The sequence below is a fragment of the Falco peregrinus genome, chromosome 3 (genome assembly GCF_023634155.1).
Source record: "Falco peregrinus isolate bFalPer1 chromosome 3, bFalPer1.pri, whole genome shotgun sequence".
NCBI lineage: Eukaryota > Metazoa > Chordata > Aves > Falconiformes > Falconidae > Falco > Falco peregrinus.
Window position 1 is genome coordinate 14801229 of NC_073723.1, and position 22049 is coordinate 14823277.

The 22049-nt window shown below is 66.8% G+C and overlaps 1 protein-coding gene across 2 annotated transcripts in view; it reads left to right on the plus strand.

Moving 5' to 3' along the window:
• Positions 1-22049, plus strand: part of LOC101915904 (microtubule-actin cross-linking factor 1, isoforms 6/7) — a 36395-nt gene that overhangs the window by 13345 nt on the left and 1001 nt on the right. Inside the window, exons 4-40 of one of the 2 annotated variants that reach the window (XM_055798393.1) lie at positions 3511-4106; positions 4686-4856; positions 5026-5192; positions 6168-6327; positions 6542-6626; positions 7052-7293; positions 7557-7676; positions 7866-7973; positions 8095-8313; positions 8534-8737; positions 8823-9054; positions 9235-9461; positions 9552-9674; positions 10063-10164; positions 10713-10814; positions 11520-11675; positions 12057-12212; positions 12990-13187; positions 13264-13392; positions 13544-13714; positions 13820-13975; positions 14287-14493; positions 14728-14847; positions 15197-15366; positions 15655-15814; positions 16090-16287; positions 16929-17054; positions 17417-17560; positions 18656-18844; positions 19193-19307; positions 19396-19562; positions 20017-20179; positions 20435-20589; positions 20670-20744; positions 21153-21270; positions 21523-21710; positions 21791-21911. In XM_055798393.1, coding sequence (XP_055654368.1) covers positions 3511-4106; positions 4686-4856; positions 5026-5192; positions 6168-6327; positions 6542-6626; positions 7052-7293; positions 7557-7676; positions 7866-7973; positions 8095-8313; positions 8534-8737; positions 8823-9054; positions 9235-9461; positions 9552-9674; positions 10063-10164; positions 10713-10814; positions 11520-11675; positions 12057-12212; positions 12990-13187; positions 13264-13392; positions 13544-13714; positions 13820-13975; positions 14287-14493; positions 14728-14847; positions 15197-15366; positions 15655-15814; positions 16090-16287; positions 16929-17054; positions 17417-17560; positions 18656-18844; positions 19193-19307; positions 19396-19562; positions 20017-20179; positions 20435-20589; positions 20670-20744; positions 21153-21270; positions 21523-21710; positions 21791-21911 — 6240 coding nt within the window. The remainder of the gene's footprint in view (positions 1-3510; positions 4107-4685; positions 4857-5025; positions 5193-6167; positions 6328-6541; positions 6627-7051; positions 7294-7556; positions 7677-7865; positions 7974-8094; positions 8314-8533; positions 8738-8822; positions 9055-9234; positions 9462-9551; positions 9675-10062; positions 10165-10712; positions 10815-11519; positions 11676-12056; positions 12213-12989; positions 13188-13263; positions 13393-13543; positions 13715-13819; positions 13976-14286; positions 14494-14727; positions 14848-15196; positions 15367-15654; positions 15815-16089; positions 16288-16928; positions 17055-17416; positions 17561-18655; positions 18845-19192; positions 19308-19395; positions 19563-20016; positions 20180-20434; positions 20590-20669; positions 20745-21152; positions 21271-21522; positions 21711-21790; positions 21912-22049) is intronic. The other variant, XM_055798394.1, reaches the window with a different exon arrangement.

The window sequence follows — 22049 nt, forward strand, 5'->3', positions numbered from 1 at the left end:
GAGCGTGGTAGCTGCACTGCTGGAGGGGGTGGCTGCTCCAGGGGGCTCAGGGTGGCAGGCAAGGGCAGCAGCCCCCCAGGTCAAGCCCGCTGGTGCTCAGTGGAGCAGCATGTTCCCCAGCACACTGGCACTGGCACCTGATGATGCTCAGCACCATCAGTGAGGGCTAGGTCCCACCTGCTTGGCCCCTGGGTCAGTTGGGGATGCCCAGAACCCCCTGAGGGAGCTGGTGCCTGGGCAGGGCACCCACGCACAGATCCAGCGCTAGGTGCTGAGCTCCCAGCTGTGGGCATTGGGAAGGTGCCAGAGCGGAGCGGTGAAGATGGTGCAGTGCCATAGGAGAGCCTGGGATATGCTAATTCCCTGCAGCATCTCCAGCAGCAGAGCAGACAAAGCCCCCGGCCCCTCCGCCTGCTGCTTTCAGGAGACCCCAAGGGAGCCCCATCCATCAGTGCAGCGCGACACTCCTTGCAGCGGCCCCTGGGCTCCCCGGGGCCCGGTGAGGGGCACCCACTCCTTTGTGCAGGGCAGGACCCCCCACCCTAGAGGGCCTCTCTTGCTGGCTGTGGGGCCACTGTGTCAGAGCTGGGTCCAGGCAGGCTGAGGATGGGGCTCACACCACATACCCTGCGAGCAGGAGCAGACCCCCCCCCCGCCGGCACCTCTGGCAGCCCCTTGCCCACCCCCCTCAGGCTCTCCCACACTCAGGGCAGGGGCAGAATGGGGTCCCTGAGCTCAGGCCTGGGGGACCCTGGCTTGTGGGGTGTGGTGGGCAGTAGCATCTCTCAGCCCTGTCCAGCCGCCGTGTCCCTGCCATGTCCCACCGAGCCTGGCTGAGGACACCCAGCACCTGCAAGAGCTCTGGGGAGCAGGGCTGTGCCCCCTCTGCGGCCGCAGCAGCCTGCTGAGACTCTGGCTGGCAGCACCAGGACTGGAGGGGCTGGAGCCAGGTGGGGGGCCAGACACAACAATATGCCCCGGAGGGGTGCAACCCCAGAGCCAGAGGGGCTGGGCTGCCGTGGGGCTGTGCCTCTGTGGTGCTGTGCTACTGTGGGACTGTGCCTCTGTGGTGCTGTGCCTCCGTGGGGCTGTGCCTCCGTGGGGCTGTGCCACCGTGGGGCTGTGCCACTGTGGTGCTGTGCTGCCATGGGGCTGCAGGTGCAGACACGCCGGGGATGCAGTGGGTGCACAGGTCCGGGGCAGCACAGCTCGGTGCGGGAGCAGGTGCCGTTGGCAGTGGCGGTGCCAGTGCTGGTGCGGGAGCAGGTGCCGGTGCTGGTGCTGGTGCCGGTGGCGGTGCTGGTGCAGGAGCAGGTGCCGTTGGCAGTGGCGGTGCCAGTGCTGGTGCGGGAGCAGGTGCCGGTGCTGGTGTTGGTGCCGGTGGCGGTGCCGGTGCGGGAGCAGGTGCCGGTGGCAGCGGCGGTGCCGGTGCCGGTGCCAGTGGCGGTGCGGGAGCAGGTGCCGGTGGCGGTGCCGGTGCGGGAGCAGGTGCGGCGGTGGCCGGTGAGGGGGGGCCGGGCGGCGCGGGGTGGGCGGTGGGAACCGCGCTGCTCCCCTCCCCCTGCCCGGGATGGCTGCGAGTCCCCGGGGGTTTCCCCGGTAACGGCGCCGTTCGGCGCGCAAAGAGTTAACGCGGGCGGCCGCATTGTGCCAGCGGGGGGTGCGGCGGGGTCACCGAGCCGAGCCGAGCCGTGTCGGGGCAGTGCCGAGCCGAGCCGAGCCGAGCCGTGCCGTGCCGTGCCGCAGGGTCCCGCCCGGTGCCGCCCCGTCCCCCGGGCGCAGTGCACAAAGGCGGCGGCGGGGCCGGGGCGGGGGATGCCCGGGCGGCGGTAACGGGGAGAGGCGGGGGGGGGCCCAAGCCCCGAGCCCCGAGCCCCGCTCCGCTCCGCCGGCTTGTCCCCCGCCATGGCCCGGCGGTGCGGCGGGTAGCGGGGGCGGCGGAGCCCCCCCGGGCCGGCCCCGGCCCCATGGACGCCCGGCTCCGCCGAGGGGTGAGTGCCCGGGGCGGGGGGCGCTGGGGAGGCTCCGGGGCGGGGCGGGCGGGGGGCTGCGGGCAGGGCAGCCCGGGGCTGGCGGCCGGCGGGGGAGAAGCCCGGGGTGCCCCGGCAGCGGTGGGATGTGTGGGGGGTTTGACTCCCCGGTTCAGCCCGCGCCTCCCCCGGCGCTGTGGCTCCTCCACCCGTGCTGCCCCGTGGGAGCCCGTCCACGCAGGAGGGTTGTGGGGGGCCAGGGCAGGGGCGTGATGCCACGCGTGGGGCCACACCGGCTCGGGGGTGCGGGGTCTGCTGCCTGCTGCAGCCGCGTGTCAGCACGTACGATGCCCTGCTGCACGAGGATGGTCCCTGTGGCATGTGCCACGGTGTGCCACGGCGTGTGTGTGATTGCTGGCCAGCGCTCCGGCCACGCAGGAGTGTGCACCCTGGGGTGTCCGGCCGCTGTGGGTGCGTGGGGCAGGCTGGCCCGTGTGCTCCTGGGCCACGGCTGCGTGTCGTGTGTAGCCCCGTGGCCGCAGGTGTGCGTTGGGGTTTGGGGATCTCTGCCAGTGGCCCGGTGTGCAGCAGAGCAGGGTGTGATGTGTGGTGTGCATGTGGCCCCAGGTGCGTGGGTGTGGAGGGTGTGCAGCGCTGCGTGGCCCTTGGGTGGGTGCCCCCAGCACCCCGGCCCACGCCGGCAGTGGGATGCCCAGCCAGAGAGGTGTGATGCCCAGTGTGGAGTGTGGGTGCACCGTGCCAGTGTGGGTGCGTGTGAGTGCACGTGGGGGTGTGTGCGTGTGCACATGGGCACAAGGGTGTGCACCCAGCGCTGGGCGTGAGGGCTGGGCACTGGCAGCGGTGGGTCTGGGTGCGGGCAGGCGCTGCGGCTGCAGCCAGGCTCTGGCAGGGGGCTGGCGTGGGAGGGTCCTGCTGGGTGGCGCGGGGGGATTTATGGCTGCGGCAGGGCTGGCAGGGTGGGGAGGCTGCCTCCCTGCCTGGGCGGGTGGGTGGGTGCTCCCAGACGGATGGCCCCCAGCCCCGCTCCCCCCAGCAGGTCCCCAGGCCGCCTTTGTCAGGCCCTGCAGACAGATGGCTCTTTTCTCCCAGCTCTGCTGGCCTCTGAGTTAATCTAATGGCACAAAGCGATGCCGGTCAGGAGCATCTGCTTGTCTGCCGGGTGCCCTGCGCTGCTTCCCGGTACCCTTCATTTACATGCCTGCTGACGAGACGAGACGCGCGCCTGACGTGCAGGGCCGTACGCCCCACCATGAACCCCTTGGGGTCCCCTCCTTCCACTTGGTCCTGGGTGACGGCCAGCGCCTTGTCCCTCCCTGTCCCCAGGGCCCCGGCTCTCCGTAGTACTTTGTGGGGGGAGGGGGCTGGGAACCCCCAAAGCCCGTGCAGGAATTTGGGCAGCACCAGCAGCCATCCGAGGCAGAGGCACAGCTGGGAGCAAGGGCAGGAGAGGATACAGGGTCCAGGCACCGTGCAGCCCTGCCGTGGCTCCGGTAATGTGCATCCTCCTGGCTTGTTTCAGGCCGGGATTTGAGGCGGGGGCCCGGCGCCTGTGCCCATGCCATGGGGAACTCGGTGAGCCGGCCCAGCTGCCTGGGCGAGAAGAGCCGGCGGTCAGAGGAGCTCCTCCGGGAGCCGCAGCTCCGGGACCTGGGGCTGGACGTGGGGCAGCCGCCCACCAGGAGCATCGCAGAGGCTTGGCTGGGGCCACCGGAGAAGCCACTGGTGCCAGTGGAGAACGGCTGGAGCCCGGTGCCCAGCGCCAGCTGGAGCCGGCCGGGCAGCCCCGTGCTGAAGCGCAGCCAGTCAGAGATGGCGGTGCAGAACGGGAGCACGGCCTGCATCCCGCTGAAGGGGCAGGTGGGGGGTGCAGCCTGGACCCCACCCCGGGCCAGTGCCCCCCGGAGCACCTGGTCCTGGAAACCTGTCACCACCCGGGAAGTGACGGAGGTGACGGAGGTGACTGAGACCATCGTGACAGAGATTGTGGAGGTGACCGAGTACCCGGCTGGCGAGAAGGGTGGGGAGCCCCTGGTCACCCGGACCGTCACCGTGCTGACGGAGCGTGCGGGGGAGCTCGCGGCTGGCAGCCGCGCTGGACACACGGATGCCGTAGAGGTGACTGTCGGGCAGGGACCCTCGCTGTGGAAGACGCTGTGCCAGTGGGGCTGCTCTGCCAGCACAGTTGTCTCCGTGAGCGAGTCTTGGCTTTTGTCTCTCTTGGCTTGGGCTCATGTGGGGCTGTGCGCTCCCGCCGCTCTCCTGTGCCAGGGGATCTGCGGCCGGGGCATGCGGCCCTTGATGCCCTGATGTGGGCCCAGCTGGCAGCACCCCCCACCTCATTGCTTTGGGGCATCTGGGTGCCAGAGGATGAGACAAGCCCCCTCCTTTCTGCTGCGGCTGATGGGGGATGTGTGTCTGCAGGGGGTCCGCATGGCACGAAGCCCTGGCTTTGCGGAGCCCTGCGGGCAGTGCCCGGTCCTTCTGCCCTGAGGAGGAGTGCAGGTCTGCAGAGAGCCCATCCCCACACAGCCCTGCCGATGGGGCGAGCAGGGGTTGTGGGGGGATGCTGGGGAGGACCTGTCCCCCGCATCACCTCCTGGGCAGGGCATGGTGGGGAGGGGCATACCCCAGCCCCACAGCTGCCCCATGGCTGCCTCCTGCCCAGCCAGGCGGCTCAGCCACCTCTCTCCCCAGGTGTCCCTGCGGGCCGTCCCAGTCCTGGAGGAGTTGACGGGCACAGAGCGAGCCCAGGACACACTGGAGTGCCTGCTGGCCTGGGTGGCGGACATGGAGGAGCTGGTTAGCAACCAGAAGCCACCCTCAGCAGAAGTGAAGGTGGCGAAGGCCCAGCTGGAGGAGCAGAAGGTCAGCAGATCCAGGCTGGCGTGTCCCACCCACGCTGCTCTCCAGCCAGGGATTAGGGGGCCGGGGGGCAGAGCGGCTGTCCCAGGGCTGCTGATTCTCCAGGCTGTGCCGAGGTGGCGTTGGAGGTAGGGGGGTCCCCAGCACAGTGCTATGCCCCACTGCCTTGCAGCTCCTGAAGCGGCTGCTGGAGGAGCGGAGGCCACGGGTGGAGCTCTTCCTGCAGGACAGACCTGGGCCACCAGTGCACGGCTCTGACACGGCGGTGCCTGAGGAGAATGGCAGCCTCTCTGGCCTTGGGGAGAAGTGGGGCAAGCTGATGCAGGAGGCTGAAGCCAGGTGGGTCAGGGCTGAGATCTTCATCAGCTGGGGTGGCAACCCCCTCCCTGCCTGCACGGGCTCTCCCAACAGCTGGCAGTGGGGCTATGGTGCTGTGACCCCCCTGCCATCCCTGTGTGCAGCAGTGGCATGCTCTGCCGGGCTTCTGCCAGGGCTGCCCTGGCAGAGGGACTGTCCCCATCCCACTCACACCAGGGCTGCACCGTGCCCTGCAGACTGTGCTGCCTCCAGCTGTGTGTGGTGCAAGGTTGGTCCCTGCAGCCTCTGCGGTGCTCTGCCAGCCAGGGATGCACCATTGCCTCACAGCAGCGCCCGGCCCTCCCCGCTGCCCGCAAGGGGCTCGGTCTGGAGCGGTTCAGGCCGGCACTGTGCAGGGCGGTGGGTGACAGTTCTGCTTTGGGGCAAGCGCTTGCCATGCCTCTTGCGTGCTTTCCTGGCCCTGAGGTCAGCAGGTTTGTGGCTCTATGGCTGCTCCAGCATGAGGCTGTGGAGCATCAGGGCAAGAGCTGGCCCTTTGCTGCAGGAGGCAGGGGAGCTTGCTGGGGTCTCGCTGGGCTTGGAGCGGAGCGGCACGGCCAGGTGCCCCAGTGTGGCCATGCCAGCGCTCAGCCTGGTTGGCAGGGTGATACCGGGGCAGGGAGGTCCTGGACAGGTCATGGAGTAGAGCCGGGGCTGGTGCAGCCGGGCAGGGGCTGCCTCCTCCTGCATCCCTGTGTCCTGTGTCCCTGCTCAGCCCAGGGCACCTGCCACGTGTCCTTGGAATGCTCGTGGTGCTGCCTGGGCTGAGCAGAGGGATGCTGGCCTCGCCTCCCCCCTTGCATTCAGGGTGGGAAGTTTTGGGGTGGGGAGCACAGGGCAGGGGGACCCTGGATGTGGCTGTCGGCCACCCAGCCCCAGTGCCAGGGGGAGAGGGGGCTTTGGCCCCTGGAGCCAGGGGCTGTGCCCTCCCTGGCTCACCCAACCTTCCTGGCACAGGTACGGCCACCTGGAGCGGATCCTGCCGGCAGCACAGGGCTTCCAGGAGGCTGTGGACTCCTTCCAGGAGTGGCTTGGCACCACGGAGCGGCAGCTGGCTCAGCTTTGGCATGCCAATGGCTGCGTCAGCCGTGTGCAGGACGCCCACCGGCAAACCCAGGTCGAGGCTGGGCTGAGTGCTGGGTGGGCTCGGGCACCTGCTGCAGCACAGGGTGGGGGGCGTGAGTGGGGCTCAGTGGGGCAGGGGAAACCACGAGCGGGGCCATGGGGAGGTCTGGGGTTGGCGGTGGGGACGGGAGGCATGCCGGTGGGTGCAGTGGGGATGTGTGGGGTGATGTCTGCGGCAGCCGCTGCCACGGGAGCCTCTTGCCCAGGTCCTCTGCGAGGAGATTCGTGAACGGCTGGGAGAGCTGGATGGTGCCCTGGAGAGCGGGCAGCGGGTCCTGGAGATGGTGACAGGCGAGTGGGGTTGGCTGAAGTGGTGGCTGCAAGGTCGGGACCACAGGATGTGGGAGGGAATGAGCACAGCGTGCTGCTGCTGTGCTGGCACCAAGGCATGTCCTGGGGAGGTGGCAGCCCACACCAGTGAGGGGACACCTGGTTCTGGGTGTCTTTGGGGCCCTCTGCTCCCCACCGGGTGCTGCTGGCAGCTGTGGGAGGACAGTGTTGTGTGATGGACGTCGGGTAGAGAGGGGCCAGGGGTGTGGTGGGAAATTTTGCCTCCAGTGGGGATGAGGGACTGGAGCTGGGTCCAGGAGAAGCAGGGCAGGGGCAGGCACAGGGGAAGATTGGACAGAGTGACTGTCATGGGGGAGGAAGGGCATCAGTGCTGCAGGTCCCCGGCTGCAGCAGCGCTGATGCTGGCTGCACTGCTGCTGCCGCAGGGGAGGAGGCCCAGCTGGCACAGGAGAAGATGGAGTCCTTGAGGATGCGGTATCTCATTGTGGGCCAGAGCAGTGCTGACACCATGCACCGGCTGGGGCAGACCCTGGAGGCCTCATCCCGTTTGGGCACTGCCCAGGAGGACCTGGCACTTTGGCTGGGCCGCATGGAGAAGGAGCTGGGCTCCTGGGACAGCCAGCATGGTGGCCAGGAGCCCCCGGTCAGCACGAGCGACAAGGAGAAGGTGCGGGACATGGGGCTCTGAGCAATGTCACCCTCTGCCCCCTTCACCCCTCCCTGGCTCCATGGCATTGCTGCCTGCAGCATGAGATGGGGGAGTTGAGTCTGGAGGGATGTGGCTGAATGGGCTGCACCAGGCTACAGCAGGAGGTCCGGTGCTAACCAGCAGCAGACACACAGGGGGTAGGGGGTCTGTGTCCCGGCAAGGCTGCCCTGGTACGTGTGCTCTCCCTGCCGGCACATTGACAGGTCTCCTCCTTTCTGCAGTTCGAGCAGATCCTTGACTCCCAGCTTGCGCGCTTGGCTGGGCTCGGCGAGCGGCTGGAGGAGATCGGGCGGGTGCAGCTGGATGCCCAGGCCCTCCACTCGCAGCTCTCTGATCAGAAGGTGGGTCTGCAGTGCTGCTCTGGGCCAGGGTGCAACCCACTGGTACCCCAACGCCAAAGGGAAATCCCCAGGGACACTGGCATTGTACCCCTACTCTGCTGGGCTCCTGCACTGACCCCCCAGATCACATGCGCATGGATCTGCTGACGTCTCTGCAGGACCTGACACCCACCCACCTCTGTCTTCCAGCTGCTCTCTGCTGAGATCCTGCACCACCGGGGGCTGGTGGAGCGTTTGCTCGGGATCTCAAACCTGCTGCTCCAGTCCTGCCCCGAGCCCCTGCGGCAGCACCTCCAGGTGAGCAGCTGTGCTGGGGCTGCACCCAGTGGGTGCTGGGTGGGATGCTGCCACAGCAGGGCCCCTTGCCCCAGGGGCCGGCCATGCCCCATGTCCCCTGGTGAGCTATCTGTCTTCACAGCCCTCGGTGCAGGCGCTGCGGGAGCGCATGGAACAGCTTTTCCTGCGCAGTGGAGCCTGCACCGTGCAGCTGGAGCACGCCCAGTCCCTGCTTGCCCAGTTCTCTGAGGCCCACGAGGAGCTGTTGCCCTGGCTGGAGGAGACACAGGTCATCGGGGTGCAGATTTCCCCCAACGCCATCAGCTATGAGGCCTTCAAGGAACAGCAGGCACTGCTGCAGGTGAGGGAAGATGGATTCAGCTGGGGCATGGCGAAGGTGAAGGCGAAGGCAGGGACGTGCTTTGCCATCCCACGGGGTTGGGAGCATAGGACAGAGGTGGCAGCACTGCAGGGACCTGGGTACATGCACAAGTACTGAGCCAGGGCAGCAGCACCAGGGCATGTCCCCGTGTGCCCTGTCCTGGACCTGCGTGTGCCCACAGCCTTTCCTCTGCCCTCAGTGCCTTCGGGAGGCCATTGCTGAGCACCGGCCCCTGATGGGGAAGCTGCAGCGTGTCTCAGCACAGCTGGTGGAGCTGAGCCCGGAGCAGGGCGCCCCATTCCAGCAGCGCTGGCAGGAGGCAGAGGAGCAGTACGGCTGCATCCGTGAGCGTGTGTGCCAGGCAGCTGCCCTGCTGGAGGATGCCCTGCCACGTTACAGCCAGGTACAGAGCCAGCACCAGGAGGGCTGGTGTTCCCTGAGGCTTCCCCTCAAGTGACCGGGCTCGTCCCCTCCTACACCTTCCCCAGCTGACTGAGCGCATGGACCTGCTGCTGGAGTGCCTGGAGCGGCTGCAGAGCCGCCTGCAGAGCCAGCCCTCCATCCGTGGTGATGCAGCCCACCTTCGGGAGCAGATCCGTGAGAACAGCCTGGCCCTGGGAGAGCTGGAGAAGCTGGGGGTGGCCCTAGAGACCATCCAGGCGCAGGGCAGCGAGCTGCTAGCCAGCATGCAGGCAGCAAACTCCGATGCTGCTGCCAGAGGTATCGGCATGGAGGGGCAGGCATGGCACCATGGGTGGGTGCGTGTGCATGGCCACGCGTGCCGACACACGGGCGTCCCAACGGGGCCGCGTCCCTGCTCGGGGCTGTGTTGGGGTGACTGGTCCTTCACAGCACTTCGAGGGTACCCAAGCTGAGCCCTGTCCCTCTCGTGTCCCGCAGGGATCCAGGAGCGGACGGCGCAGTTGCTGTCCCAGTGGGGCTGCCTGCGGGGCCGCTGCCAGGAGCAGGAGCGCTGGCTGCGGGAGCTGCTGGCGCTGGCCGACCGATTCTGGCATGGTCTCTCCGAGCTGGCCCTGACTCTGAGCGACACCCAGCAGCTGGTGCTGGGGCTGGAGGAGGCCGGTGGTGAGCCTGAGATCATCCGCACACAGCTCCGCACCATGCAGGTAGTGGCTGGGGAGGGGGCTTGGTGGGCAGCCCTGTGGCACAGGCAACCCCGTGGCACAGGCGGCACTGAGCCCCGTCCTGTCTTGCAGGCACTGCGGGAGGAGATTGACTCGCTGCAGGGTGAGCTGGACACGCTGGGCAGCCTGGGCGTGGAGCTGATGTCCTCTTGTGGGGACCCCGACAAGCCCGATGTCACAAAGAGCCTGGACGATGTGAGTGCCGATGGGTGTGGGTCCAGTGAGGGACGGGGTCCTGGGTGCGTGGGGAGGGTGCTTGTAGGGATGGGAGGTCCCTGGGGCGGTGCCTTAGTGGGATCCTGGAGAAGGGGCAGATGTGCCCCCAGACCCAATGTCCCCTGGATGTCCCGGGGCTGGGCTGGATGGAGGGTGGCTGTCCCAGGCTGCTGTGCCTGCACGAGGGACCGCGTGCCATTCCTCACACCCTGTACTGGTGCCTGCTGACCCCTGCGCGGTGCCACTGCCCCTTGCACCCCACACACTAGTGCCAGGCATGGTGCTGCTCACCCCCGTGTCCCGGACCCCTGACCCTCGTGCCCCTGACCCCCCGCGCGGTGCCGCTGACCCCCGCGCCCGGCCGCAGCTCTACTCCTCCTGGCACAGCCTGAACAAGGTGTGGACGGAGCGGTATGCCCGCCTCGAGGAGCAGCTCCAGACCTCTGTCAGCTACCAGGAGACCATGCAGGTGGGGTGCTGGGGGTTCGCTCGGGCAGACACCCCACATAGGGGCCTGCCCCGCAACCTGCATCGCCCTCCCGTTCCCACTTGGGGGTGTGAGGGGCTGTGGGGCCACCATGGTGGTCCCTGGGCATGGCTGAAGGCAGGACCTGGCAGTGGGGCCTGCAGTGGAGCTATGTGGCGGTGCAGGACTATCGGAGCATGGAGCTAGCTGAGCTATAGGGTCATGATGCTGCTATGGGTGGGGGGCTTGCTGGGGGGGATGGGCAATGGGGCGGGCTGTGCCCATGTCCTGGCCCAGTGTGGCATGCTCAAATCCCTCAGTGGGGCTGGGGATGGAGCACACCCCTGCCCTGTGCTCCAGCCCTCCTTGGGGACCACGGTGGGTACCAGCCCCACTCCTGGCCATGGAGCTGCAAAGCGCAGGGGGCAGCATGCCTGTGCCCCTCAGGACGCAGCTGGCATTGCAAGGCTGGCGTGTTTGGTGTGTGGGGACAGGGATGGGGGCTCAGGCCTCCCACCCTCCCTGACCCCATGATCTCTGTCTGTCCCCAGCGGCTCTTTGAGTGGCTGGACACAGCTGAGCTGCGCATGGCGGAGGAGTTCCTTGTCGGCGGGGACCTGGACCTGGTGCAGCAGCAGCTGGCGGAGCTGAAGGTGGGCTGTGCTGCAGGATGGGGCCCTGAGCCCTGGGGGCAGGCAGGGGGGCAGTGGCGAGGGTAAGCGGGATGGTTGGGGCAGCAGTGGGATGAAAGTGCGGCATGTTGGCCAGTGCCCCCATGGCACCTGTTCATGGTGGGCGCTGGGTGGCCAAGTCCCACCTGGGGTGGTCAAATCCTGCCCCTTGCCAAGACGCCCCAAGGGGCAGGGCTGCCTGCTTTCCATAAGGAGGAGTGCTGAGCCAAGGTGCCTGTACCAAGCTGTGCCGTGCTGTGCCGTGCCATGCCAAACAGTGCACTGCATGTCACACCCAGCTCTGCCGTTTCATGTCATGCCATGCCATGTCATCCTATGCCATGTTGTGCCAAACCAGACCACGTTCTGCCATCCCGTGCTGTGCTGTGCCATGCGAAACATGCAGTGCATGGCAGACCCAGCTCTGCCATGCCATGCTATTCCGTGCCAAACCAGACCCAGCTCTACCATGCTGTGCCACGCTGTGTTATGCCATGCCATGCCATTCTGTGCCAAACCAGACCATGTTCTGTCATGCCATGCTGTGCCATGCCAGACCATGCAGCTTGTGCCAGACCCAGCTCTGTGCCATGGCATGTCATGCCATGCTGTGCCATGCCTGTTGATGTGGCAGATCCCCATCTCCATGTGTGGGGCTGGGGTCACCCACTCATTGCCATCCCACAGGAGTTCAAGAGGGAGCTCTACCAGTGCAAGGTTGACGTGGAGAGCCTGCGGCACCAGACCAGCCTGGGGGGCGCAGGGCAGGGGGACCCCCCGGCTCTGCTCAGTGACTTCCGCCAGCGCTGGGACCACCTGGAGGAGGAGATCGTCAGCCGCCAGGTGTGGGGGCCAGCCATTGCAGGGGCATCCCAGGCGTGGGGCAGGGCTGGGTGTGGGGCACTGCTGTCCTGGGCACGGGGGCTTGGGGGCTCTGGGAGGTGGTGGTGGCACCTGAGCTGTTGAGCACATCTGCCACTGGCGCAAGGCAAGAGCCATGGCGGTGTGGGTGCGTGGGGTGCTGTGTGGGTACTGGGTATGTGGGAGCTATGTGGGCGCATGGGGTTCCATGTGGGTGCTGGGTGTGTGTGGGGCCGTGCAGGCTCTGGGCACATGGTGCTCAGGGCACTGTGGGTGCATGGGGCCACACGGGTGCTGGGTGCGTGGTCCGGGCTGACATTGCTCCCACCAAACGGGTGCCCAATTCCACCCTTGCTGGGACAGCACCAGCTGGAGGCGGCTCTGCTGGGCCTGGGGCAGTTCCAGCACCAGCTGGAGGAGCTGCTGCAGTGGCTGTCCCGCACCGCTGAGCAGCTGCAGGGCCCGACACTGCTACGCCTCGACCTGCAGAGCTGTGAGATTGAGCTGGCCAAGCACAAGGTGAGGGCAGCGGTGGGATGGGGCTGCCCACATGGTGCATCCTGGGCTGCTCTGACAGCCAGGTGTCTGTGTGGGGACATCTCACCCAGGGGATGTGGCACAGTCTTGCTGTGGGGCCACAGCCTGGTCCCATTGCACAGGAGGTCCTGGTCGTGGTCCTCCTGCTGTGGGGATGCATCCTGGCTGCAGGGTGCTACCCAACCCCCACCTCCTGGCACTGCCACCGAGCCCCAGGGCAACAGCGGCCGGGTTGAGCAGGCTGTGGCTTGAGGTGGGCGGCGTGAGAACGCGTCCCCTCCCGCGGTGACAGCATGGAAGGAATGAGCTGTCTCCATGCCTGCCGGGAGGCGGCTGAGGCCACGGCCAGCCCAGAGCCGCTTCCCCTTGCCTGGGCACGCTCGTGCAGTGACGCAGGTGAGGTGCTGTGAGGTGCGGGCTGGCCCTGTGCCCAGAGGGGGTCACACACAGGGGGTGGCCTTGGTGTCCTCTGTGCCCTGTCATGGCAACCTCCCCACGAAGCAGCAATTTTGGTGCCTCACACCTGCCCCATGCCATGCTGAGGACAAGAGCCAAGGTGCTGGCTCTGGGGTATCCCTGGCTGTCGTCCTCCCCTGGCGTGGCACTTCCCAGACCCCAGCCCCGTGGGGCTTCTGGTGCCACGATGGCAGCATTGATGTGGGCAGCAGAGGTGGCCCAGGGTGAGGGGCTTGGCATGGCATAGCATGTGGGGTGCTCCCCGCCATGGCACTGCCTGTGATCACGGTGCCCCATCCCCAGGTGCTGCGGAACGATGTGATGTCCCATGCTCACACAGTGCAGTCTGTCAATGAGGCTGGGCAGGGCTTGCTGCTCTCCAGCCTGGGGGAGAGCGTGGAGGGGCTCCAGCGCAGCCTGCAGCAGCTCAACCAGCGCTGGGACCTGGTGCAGAGTGAGACCGAGAGCCGCCAGCTGGAGCTGGAGAACAACCTCAGCCAGGTATGGGGCACTGCATGCTGGGGCTGCCCACCGTAGTGCTGCCAGGGGCAGTGCTGACCCCCTATGCCGCCCCCAGGTGCAGGACATCACGCTGGAGATCACGGAGCTGCTGCAGTGGCTGGAGCAGGTGGAGCTGCAGCTCTTCTTCTCCAAGCCGGCATGGGGCCACCCGGACACCACCAAAGAGAAGCTCACCGCACACCTGGTGAGCACCAGGGCCATGCAAGACCCCCCCTGCACTGCAGGGCCATCCCTGAGTGTTCCTTGGGAGGTGTATGGGTGCCCCAAATCCGTCCCTGTCCCCATCCCTGTCCTTCGGGGCAGTGACCCCGGGGCTCCCCGCCACCTCTCGGCAGGAGCTATGCAAGGAGATGGAGTCCAAGCAGGAGGCATACAGTGGCGTGCGGGAGCGGCTGCAGCGGCTTCTGGCCTCCTATCGCGCCGGCCGGCCCTGCAGCACCGAGCACAGCCTCCGCATCCTGGAGCAGAAGTGGGAGAGCGTTCATGCCGAGGCCCAGGAGAGGAAGGTGTGCAGGGCAGGGGGTGTGCTGCCTGCCCAGGGGTGCTGACCCTGCCCCGGCTCTGGTAGCTGCGGGTGCCTGTCCCCATGAGCACCGTCCCCCTGCCTGCAGGAGCGCCTGTCCGAGGGGCTGACGGTCACCACTGAGTTCCACGGCACCATGCAGGACCTGCTGCGCTGGGTGGCTCACACGGAGGAGCTCCTCAGCTCCCCTGCACCACCCAGTTTCGTCCTGGACACTGTCACCGCGCAGATCCAGGAGCACAAGGCAAGTGAGGCTGAGCTGGTGCAGCGGCCTCCCGCCTGCTGCCCAGGTGTGCCCCCACGCTGCCCAGCACCGTGCCCTGAAGCTGGGGCTGATTCCCTGGGGCTGGGTCAGCCTCGAGGGGTCCCGTGTGGCGGCAGCAGTGCCAGCGGCATCGGCAGCAGCGATCTCCCTGGGCTGGCAACGGGACGTCTCTCCCTGCAGCAGCAGAGTGAGGCGGCTCAGCACCCTGTGCAGGTGCAGGCTGTGCTGGGAGGCTCCGCTCCTGTCCTGGGGCTGTCTGCATGCCCCCAGCTGCCTCCACTCTCCCACAGGCCCTGGTGAAGGAGGCGAATGCCCACGGGGAAAAGCTCAGTGGCCTGGAGGCTGTTGCATCTCGCTTGAAGGACTTCAGCAGGAAGCAGGATGGTGCCGTCATTCAGAACCTGGTGCTGACGGCCAGGGAGCGGCTGGGGAAGGTGCTGCAGCGAATGTCGGAGCGAGGGGCGGCACTGGAGGAGGCCCGCAAGCGCACCAAGCAGGTACTCAGCTGCTGTGCCAGGTGCCAGGGGATGCAGGTCCTGTGGGGAGCTGTGCTGGTGCAGGGGCCATGCAGCTCCAGCTTGGGGACCATGCTGTGCTGGTCCGTGGCTTGTGCTGAGGTGGTGCACGGGCCATGCAGCCCTGTTGTGTGGGTGCTGTGGCTCTTTGCCCGGGTCGCCCTGGCCCTTGTTTTGCACACAAGAGCCCCTCTGCACCCCTCTTCTCCATTTCAGTTCAGCGAGTCCCGGCGGCTGCTCCTGGACTGGATGGACGAGGTGGAGCAGAGCTTGGAGGTGCCGCAGGACACTGCCACAAGCCAGGAGGAGATCAAGTGCCAGCTGGCTGAGCACAAGGTGGGGGGTCTGCCCCACTCCCCGGCCCTGCGGAGATGGGGAGGGGGTCCCAGCGGGCGTAGCTGCGTAGCTGTGGGCAGTGGGGAGCAGAGCTGGAGGGCTGTGGGGTGGCCAGGGAGGGGGCTCCCCAGCTCCCAGTGAGACAGCAGTGCCCCGATGCACCCAGAGCTGTGGTGGTCAGATGCCTGTGGGGACACCTGGGGTGGGGAGAGCCCTCCACCGAGGGGCAGCAGCACTCCAAGCTGCCCTGCAGCACCTGGGGAGGCAGGAGTCTCCCCGCAGCCTGCCCACCCTGGGACCAGCACCCACACGCCGGGGGTCCAGGTGGGATCACCCCCTCTGCCCATAGGCTTTCCAGAAGGTGCTGCGCTCAAAGCGGCCGGTGTATGAAGCCACGCTGCGGAGTGGGCGAGCGCTGCGGGAGAGAGCCCGTCTCCCTGAGGACCTGCAGCCGCTGGAGGAGCTGCTGGGGGAACTGAAGGAGCGCTGGGATGCGCTGTGCAGCCGGGCTGTGGAGAGGTGAGGCTGGGATGGCACGGGATGGCACAGGATAGGGTGGGATGGTCCCAGACGGTGTTGTGGCATTGCCCTTCCTCCTTGTGTATCCCACTCCCTGCTTTGGGACCCCTGTCCCAGCACCACAGGGCTCTGGCTGTGTTGGGTGCAGCTGGGATCCACCCCTGGCCATAAGTGAGCCCAGGCACTTACAGCCACGCTGCTGGGCTCCCCATGGGGCGGCTGTTCCTGGCACCGCGGCGCTGAGTGGCACTGGGGCACTGCTGGCATTGCCTGCACCCGTCCTTGCAGGCAGCACAAGCTGGAGGAGAACCTGCTCTTCTCGGGCAAGTTCACAGATGCGCTGCAGGCTCTCATGGACTGGCTGTACCGGGCCGAGCCGCAGCTCAGCGAGGATGTGCCTGTCGGAGGGGACCGGGACCTGGTCAGCGACCTGATGGACAAGCACAAGGTGGGTGTCCCCAGCCACGTGGGGAGGTCCCTGCCCTTCGTCGGCCCCTGGGCAGCCCCGGGCTCTGCACCAGCCCTGCCCACCGTCCATCCTGGGGCAGGAGCCGGGCACAGGATGGGGCTTTGCCCACCGGAGCAGCCCCAGCTTTACCTGAGCCTGCGCTCCCAGTCCTTGGGGCAGTGCTGGAACACCCCATGTACCCCACTTAACGGGCCAGGCAGGGTGCTGGCTCCCTCCTCAGCATCTCCCACCCCATCCTGCCCTCCCCTGCTTAGGTCTTCCAGAAGGAGCTGGGCAAGCGAGCCAGCTGCATCAAGATGCTGAAGCGCTCGGTGCGGGACCTGACCCGTGGCAGTAGCAGCGTCGATTCCCAGTGGCTGCAGAAGCAGATGGAGGAGCTGAGCACCCGATGGGACCTGGTCTGCAAGCTCTCCGTCTCCAAGCAGGCTCGGCTGGAGGCCGCACTCCGGCAGGTGAGAGCCAGCTGAGCCAGTGGGGTGGCAGGGGGGCAGCAGCTGGTCCTGAGTGGAAAAGTCAGGGCTGCAGCTGGTGCATCCTAGTGGGAAGGCTCTGCAGGCAGCCCTGGGCATGTGGAGTGCCCGGGGCTGTGTGTGGCTGTGCTGTGGGGTGCTGCATGGGATGCCCAGGCTCTGCGTGTGGCCGAGCCGCAGGGTGCTGCATGGGGTGCCCGGGCAGTGGGTGGCCGTGTGTTGCAGGGTGCTGTGTGGGGCTCTGTGTGGCTGTGTTGCAAGGTGCCGTGGCCGGGTGCCAGGCTGGTGCCTGTTGTAAGTGTGCCTGTGTGTGGGGTGCCCGGGGCAGGACGGCTGCACGTCGCAGGGTGTGCTGCTCGGTGGGGAGGTACTTGAGTCCCAGGTGCCAAGCTGGGGTGAAGAGCATCCTCTCTGTCCTGCTGTGGGGTTCGAGCTGGGCTGGCAGCAGCTTTCTCTCAGGGGCCTGGAGCTGCACAGTGAGCTGCCAGTGCTGGGTACTTGTCTGGCCCTGGGCAGGAACAGCAGCTGCAGGGCTCGAGGTCTGGCTGGGGGGCTCAGGGGCTGGGACCTAGGGCTGCAGCTACAAAGTGGGTGCTGAGCAGGTCCCTGGCTGTCCATGGCAGGCAGAGGAGTTTCACACCCTGGTGCACTCCTTCCTGGGTCGCCTCTCCGAGTCAGAGAAAACCCTCAAATATGGTGTCTTCCCCGAGGAGGAACTGGCTGTACAGGAGTGCCAGAACCAGCTGCAGGTGGGTGCCTGTCCCCACCAGCCCCCACCTCCAGGTTGGCTCCATCCTTGCCCTGGGACATCCTGTTGCTGGGGTCAACTAGGACATTGAGAGAGTGTGGGGTGCACCACGCTGAGACATGTTGGGTCCCATCACACCAAGACATGGGATTTGGGGCACGAAGCACCCTGAGGTGTGGAGATTTGGGGTCCTCAGCACCCCATGCAAAGACAGCTATGCTCAGGGAATGTGCCCGCTCAGCCCAGTGCCCTTGCCCTGCCTTTGCACCCATCTGGGTGGAGGCTGGTCCCTGGAGTGCTGGAGGGTGCAGTGGGGTGCAGGGAGCTAAGACCCGGCAGTACCACAGTCTGTGCACCCTGCAGGAGCTGATGAAGTCCCTGCAGTGCCAGCAGCTGGAGCTGGAGTGCATCACCTCACTGGGGGAGGAGATCCTCTCCACCTGCCATCCGGACTCTGTCATCACCATCAAGTCCTGGGTCACGGTCGCCAAGAGCCGCTTCCAGGAGGTGAGCAGGGCACCCCTTCTCCATCCCTCCCTGGGCGGGGAGCAGATCTGCACCTGTGCCTGGGACTAGCACAGCCTCCCGCCTTTCCCACCGCCGGTGCCTCTTTGTCACAGCCCTCCTGACTGGTGCATTGTGAGAGGCTGGGAGTGCTTGGTCCCATCCCTGGCCGACACATACGGTCTTGGTCTTGCCAGTGACCAGCTGGCTCTTGCTTGGCTCCTCTTGGCCTTCCGTGAGCTGCTGGGATGTACTGCCCCTGCCAGCCCTGCTTGCCCATCCTGGGGCCATGCCGGGGGTCACCAGGCACCTCTGCAGTTCCACCTGTGTGGTGGTGGCTCACTGCTGTGTGATGGCAGATGCCATGCAGCCCAGGCAGGGAGTCCCCTGGGAGCAGTGTCCTGAGGAATCCCCATCCCAGACTCCGCTCCTGCAGTGGCTTGGAGGCTCGCCCCAGCCATTGTGGGTTTGCAGGTGAGAGTGCTCCTGGCTCCCCCTGAACGGGTCTGACAGGTTCAGCCGATCCCTCGACCTCATCTACACAAAGCCCTTAGTGAGCAGAGATTTTTGGTATCTGATCTGGATCTGCCTTGGGGTCTGGCCTCCCTCAGGGCTGCTCTTCTCACCCCTCACCTGGATAGCAAGGATGTGGCCCAGCCCCGCTGTGAGGGTAGCCACCACGTCCACTGAGGCACAGACCTGGGTACTGGCACGTTCGGCCACTGTCTGCAGGGACATACCAAGGACTGGTGCTCAAAGCAGCGGCAGCAGCACCCCAGAGCTGCAAAGGCCCCTCAGCAGATGAGGGGCAGCACTGGCAGCCCTGCAGGAACTCGGGCCTGCCCCATGGTCACGGGTGGGCCATGGAGCCCCCATGTCCCTGCCCCATAGTCACTGGGGCTGCTGCCTGGGGGTCTGTGTGCCTGCCCCATGGCAAGGGTGGGCCAAGGCTCCCCGTGCAGAGGCTCGTCCCCACTGAAGCAATGGCCCTGGGATGCCCGCTCGGGGCTGCAGGCGCTGGGGTCCATAGCAAGGCAGCTGGCCCCGTGCCCCCCGCTACCAGCCCCCGTGGCCCAGCTCCCCTCGCCATGCCCACAGGTGCTGAGCTGGGCCCAGCAGCAGGGCGAGCGGCTGCAGGTGCAGACGGCCAGCCTCGCGGCTGAGCGGGAGGAGATGGCTCAGCTCATTGACTGGATCACAGCCGCCGAGGAGGCGCTCAGCCTGCGGGACCAGGAGCCGCTGCCGGAGGAGGCTGAGCAGCTGGAGGAGCTCAATGCCCAGCACACGGTAAAGGACCCTGTGCCGGGGGCTATGCTTGTCCCCCCTAACCTGCGTGGCCCTGGGCAAACACTCAACCCAACCAAGGACTTTCAGGTGCACCAGGCTGAGGCTATGGGTGCAGCTTCTGCATGCAGCCGTGATGTGGAAGCACCTTTCAGGCGTGGCAGCAGCCACATCCCAAGCCCACTGGGTCTGTGGCAAGGACTGCTGATGCAGGAGGGTCCTGGGGAGGGGGAAGAAGGGCTGATCTGTGGGTGACTGTGCTCCCAGCTTCAGCCCCCTACCCCAGCTGTGCTGGCAGGGCATGCCTAGGGGACATGCTGGTGGGCACTCAGCGCCGGTGCTCTGTGGCAGGTCTTCATGGAGGAGCTGAACCGTAAGCAGCCTGACGTGGAGAAGGTCACCAAGAGCTGCAAGCGGAAGCTGGCCACGGAGCTGGGCCCGCCAGCTGCACGCCGGCTGGCCACACGTAAGGATCCCCCTGCCTTGCCCCCTGTGCTGCACCATGCCCTGGGACCCATGGCTGTGCCCTCACCGCATGTCTTCGCTGGCTGCAGGGCGCCGCAGCACAGGGAAGGCACAGGGCACACCGGTGGTGCCGCTTGGGGGGCTAGAGCCCCAGACACCCCTCATGGCCCAGCTCCTGCACCGCTGGCAGCAGCTCTGGCTTCTGGCCCTGGACCGGCAGTACCGGTTGGAGACAGCCCTGCAGCACCTGCGAGAGGTAGGGGCAGCCCTGGTGGTTCTGCAGCCCCAGGTGGGTGTGGACAGCTTGTCTCACCTTCTGCTGGTGGGAGCCTCTGGCCTTGGGTCAGATGCTGGTGGGGAAGGTCCTCAGGGTCAGTGGGATGGAGCAGGCATCTTCCCAGATCCTGTCCCTGCAGCTGGGAGTCCTGGTGCATCCCTGTGGGCTGGGGTGAGTGCACCCCTGAGAGCCAAGAGCCAGCTGCTGGAGCCAGCGCTTCCCTTTGCAACCCAGAGCTGGGCTCCTGGGCAGAGAGACCCCTCTGCCAGCCTCAGTGGTGTCAGGGCTGGGAGCAATCCGGCTGCACGGCAGCGAGGCTGAGCCTGAATGTGGGTCCTGCGAGGGGCATAGCACGGTCACCCAGGCTGACATGATGGGGGTTTAGGGGGGTCTGTCCGGCTGGTGCGTTAATTCCTGTCTGTGCCTCTCCGAGCTGGAGGAGTTTGCTCACTTTGACTTTGGGGTCTGGAGAAAGCGTTACATGCAGTGGATCAGCCAAATGAAGTCCCGTGTCCTGGATGTTTTCCGAGGCATCGACAGGGACCAGGATGGGCGCATCAGCCAGCGAGAGTTCATCGAGAGCGTCCTCTCCTCCAGTGCGTGCCCCCGGGGCTGGGCTGGGGTGGGCTGGGGCTGGCTCGTTGGGCTCCTGCACCCCACAGGGCTTCCCCCCTCCCTGAGAGCCTGGGAAAGGGCACTGTGGGGAGAGGGGGGGCAGTGCTGGCAGAGATGGGGAGGGACAGGGTCTGCCAGCCAGGATGCCCCTTGGAGGGGGCCAGGATTTGGTGCTGACACCAGCTAGCTTTGGTACAGGGGTGCACAAGGCATGGTGGTCCCCTTCCCCCCTGCAGAGTTCCCCACCAATGTCTTGGAGATGAATGCTGTGGCGAGCATCTTCGACATGAATGGTGACGGCTTCATCGACTATTATGAGTTTGTCAGCGCCCTGCACCCCAACCGGGACCCACTGCGCCGGATCGCTGACGCTGACCAGATCCAGGATGAGGTATGGCAGCAGGGCTGGGCCTGGGGCTGGGCAGGGTGGCGGGCCCCGCCGTGGGCCTGAGCCAAGTGTGCTGTCCCCAGGTGAACAGGCAAGTGGCCCAGTGCAACTGTGCTAAGCGCTTCCAGGTGGAGCAGATCAGCGCCAACAGGTACCGGGTAAGTGCCAACCCACACCACTGCTGCCACCTCCTGCTCTGCCACCATGGCCAGCAGCCCCTGTTCCCCAGCTGGGGTCCTGGGATTGCTCTGACACCTGTGCACAGCCTGCACCATGCAGACATCCCACAGCTCCCTCTGCGCTGTGACTCCCTGCCCCAGACCCTTTGCAGCAGTGGGGGGAGGGCACATCCCCGTGTCCCATGGCATCCCTGGCCACAGATGCTGCACACTGTGGCACAGCAGGAAGGGTAGTTGTGGTGGGAACGGAGGTGCCACAGGGGACCCAATGGGCTGGTGATGGGCAGATCTGGGTGCTGGTACCTGCTCTGGCACCCCCTCCCTGGCTCCCAGCCCTGCCAAACCCCACTGGCCCCTGCCTTGCCCTGACATCCCTCTCCCCCACAGTTTGGGGAGTCCCAGCAGCTGCGGATGGTGCGGATCCTGCGCAGCACCCTGATGGTGCGAGTCGGTGGGGGCTGGATTGCACTGGACGAGTTCCTGGTGAAGAACGACCCCTGCAGAGGTGGGTGTGGATGTCCCACACTGGGCATGGGGCACCCATGGCCAAGGGTCTGCAGTGGACTGAGGCCAGGAGAGCCCTGACGTTGGTGTGGTGGGCATCCCTGGGCCCAGGTGGGATATCTGTGGGGCCATGTGGGTCGGTGGTGTCCATGTGGGACACAGCGCACTGGGCTCCCCAGGCTCTCGCACTGCCCGGCCTGGGGCCGCAGGACCTCCAGCACCAGCCCCACTCACCACCTCTTGTCATCTCCAGTAAAGGGAAGAACCAACCTGAAGATCAACGAGAAGTACCTGTCCCCAGACGCCTTCGGGGCCGCTGCAGCTAAGTGTGCGGGGAACCAGTCGGCCCCTTCCTCCAAAGTGCTGTCCCCTAGCCGCTCCAACTCCAGCCTCAGCCTCTACAGCAGTGCCTCGGCCCCCAGCAGCCCCCTGGCCAGGAAGGTAAGGACTGGAGAGCCCCTCCAGAAGTCCTGAACCCCCCCAGCCTGGCCACCACAGGTGCTGACCCTCTCCCTCCCCAGTCGGTGCTGCGGAGGACGCGCTCTGGAGATCGGTGCCCCCGCTCCCGTGGCTCCCTGCTGCCTGACGGAGGTGAGCTGCAGTTCACCGCAGCCGAGGAGAGCCTGGCTGTGGCACCCCCAGGTGAGAGCCGTGCCACTGTGGGGGGTCCCCTGCCCGCCCTGGCCAGCCTGCTGCAGGCTGCACCTTGCTTGCCCCACAGGGCAGGGGACTGGGGGGCTGCGGGGGGCCGTTGGGCCTGGGGAAGCACAGAGTCAATGG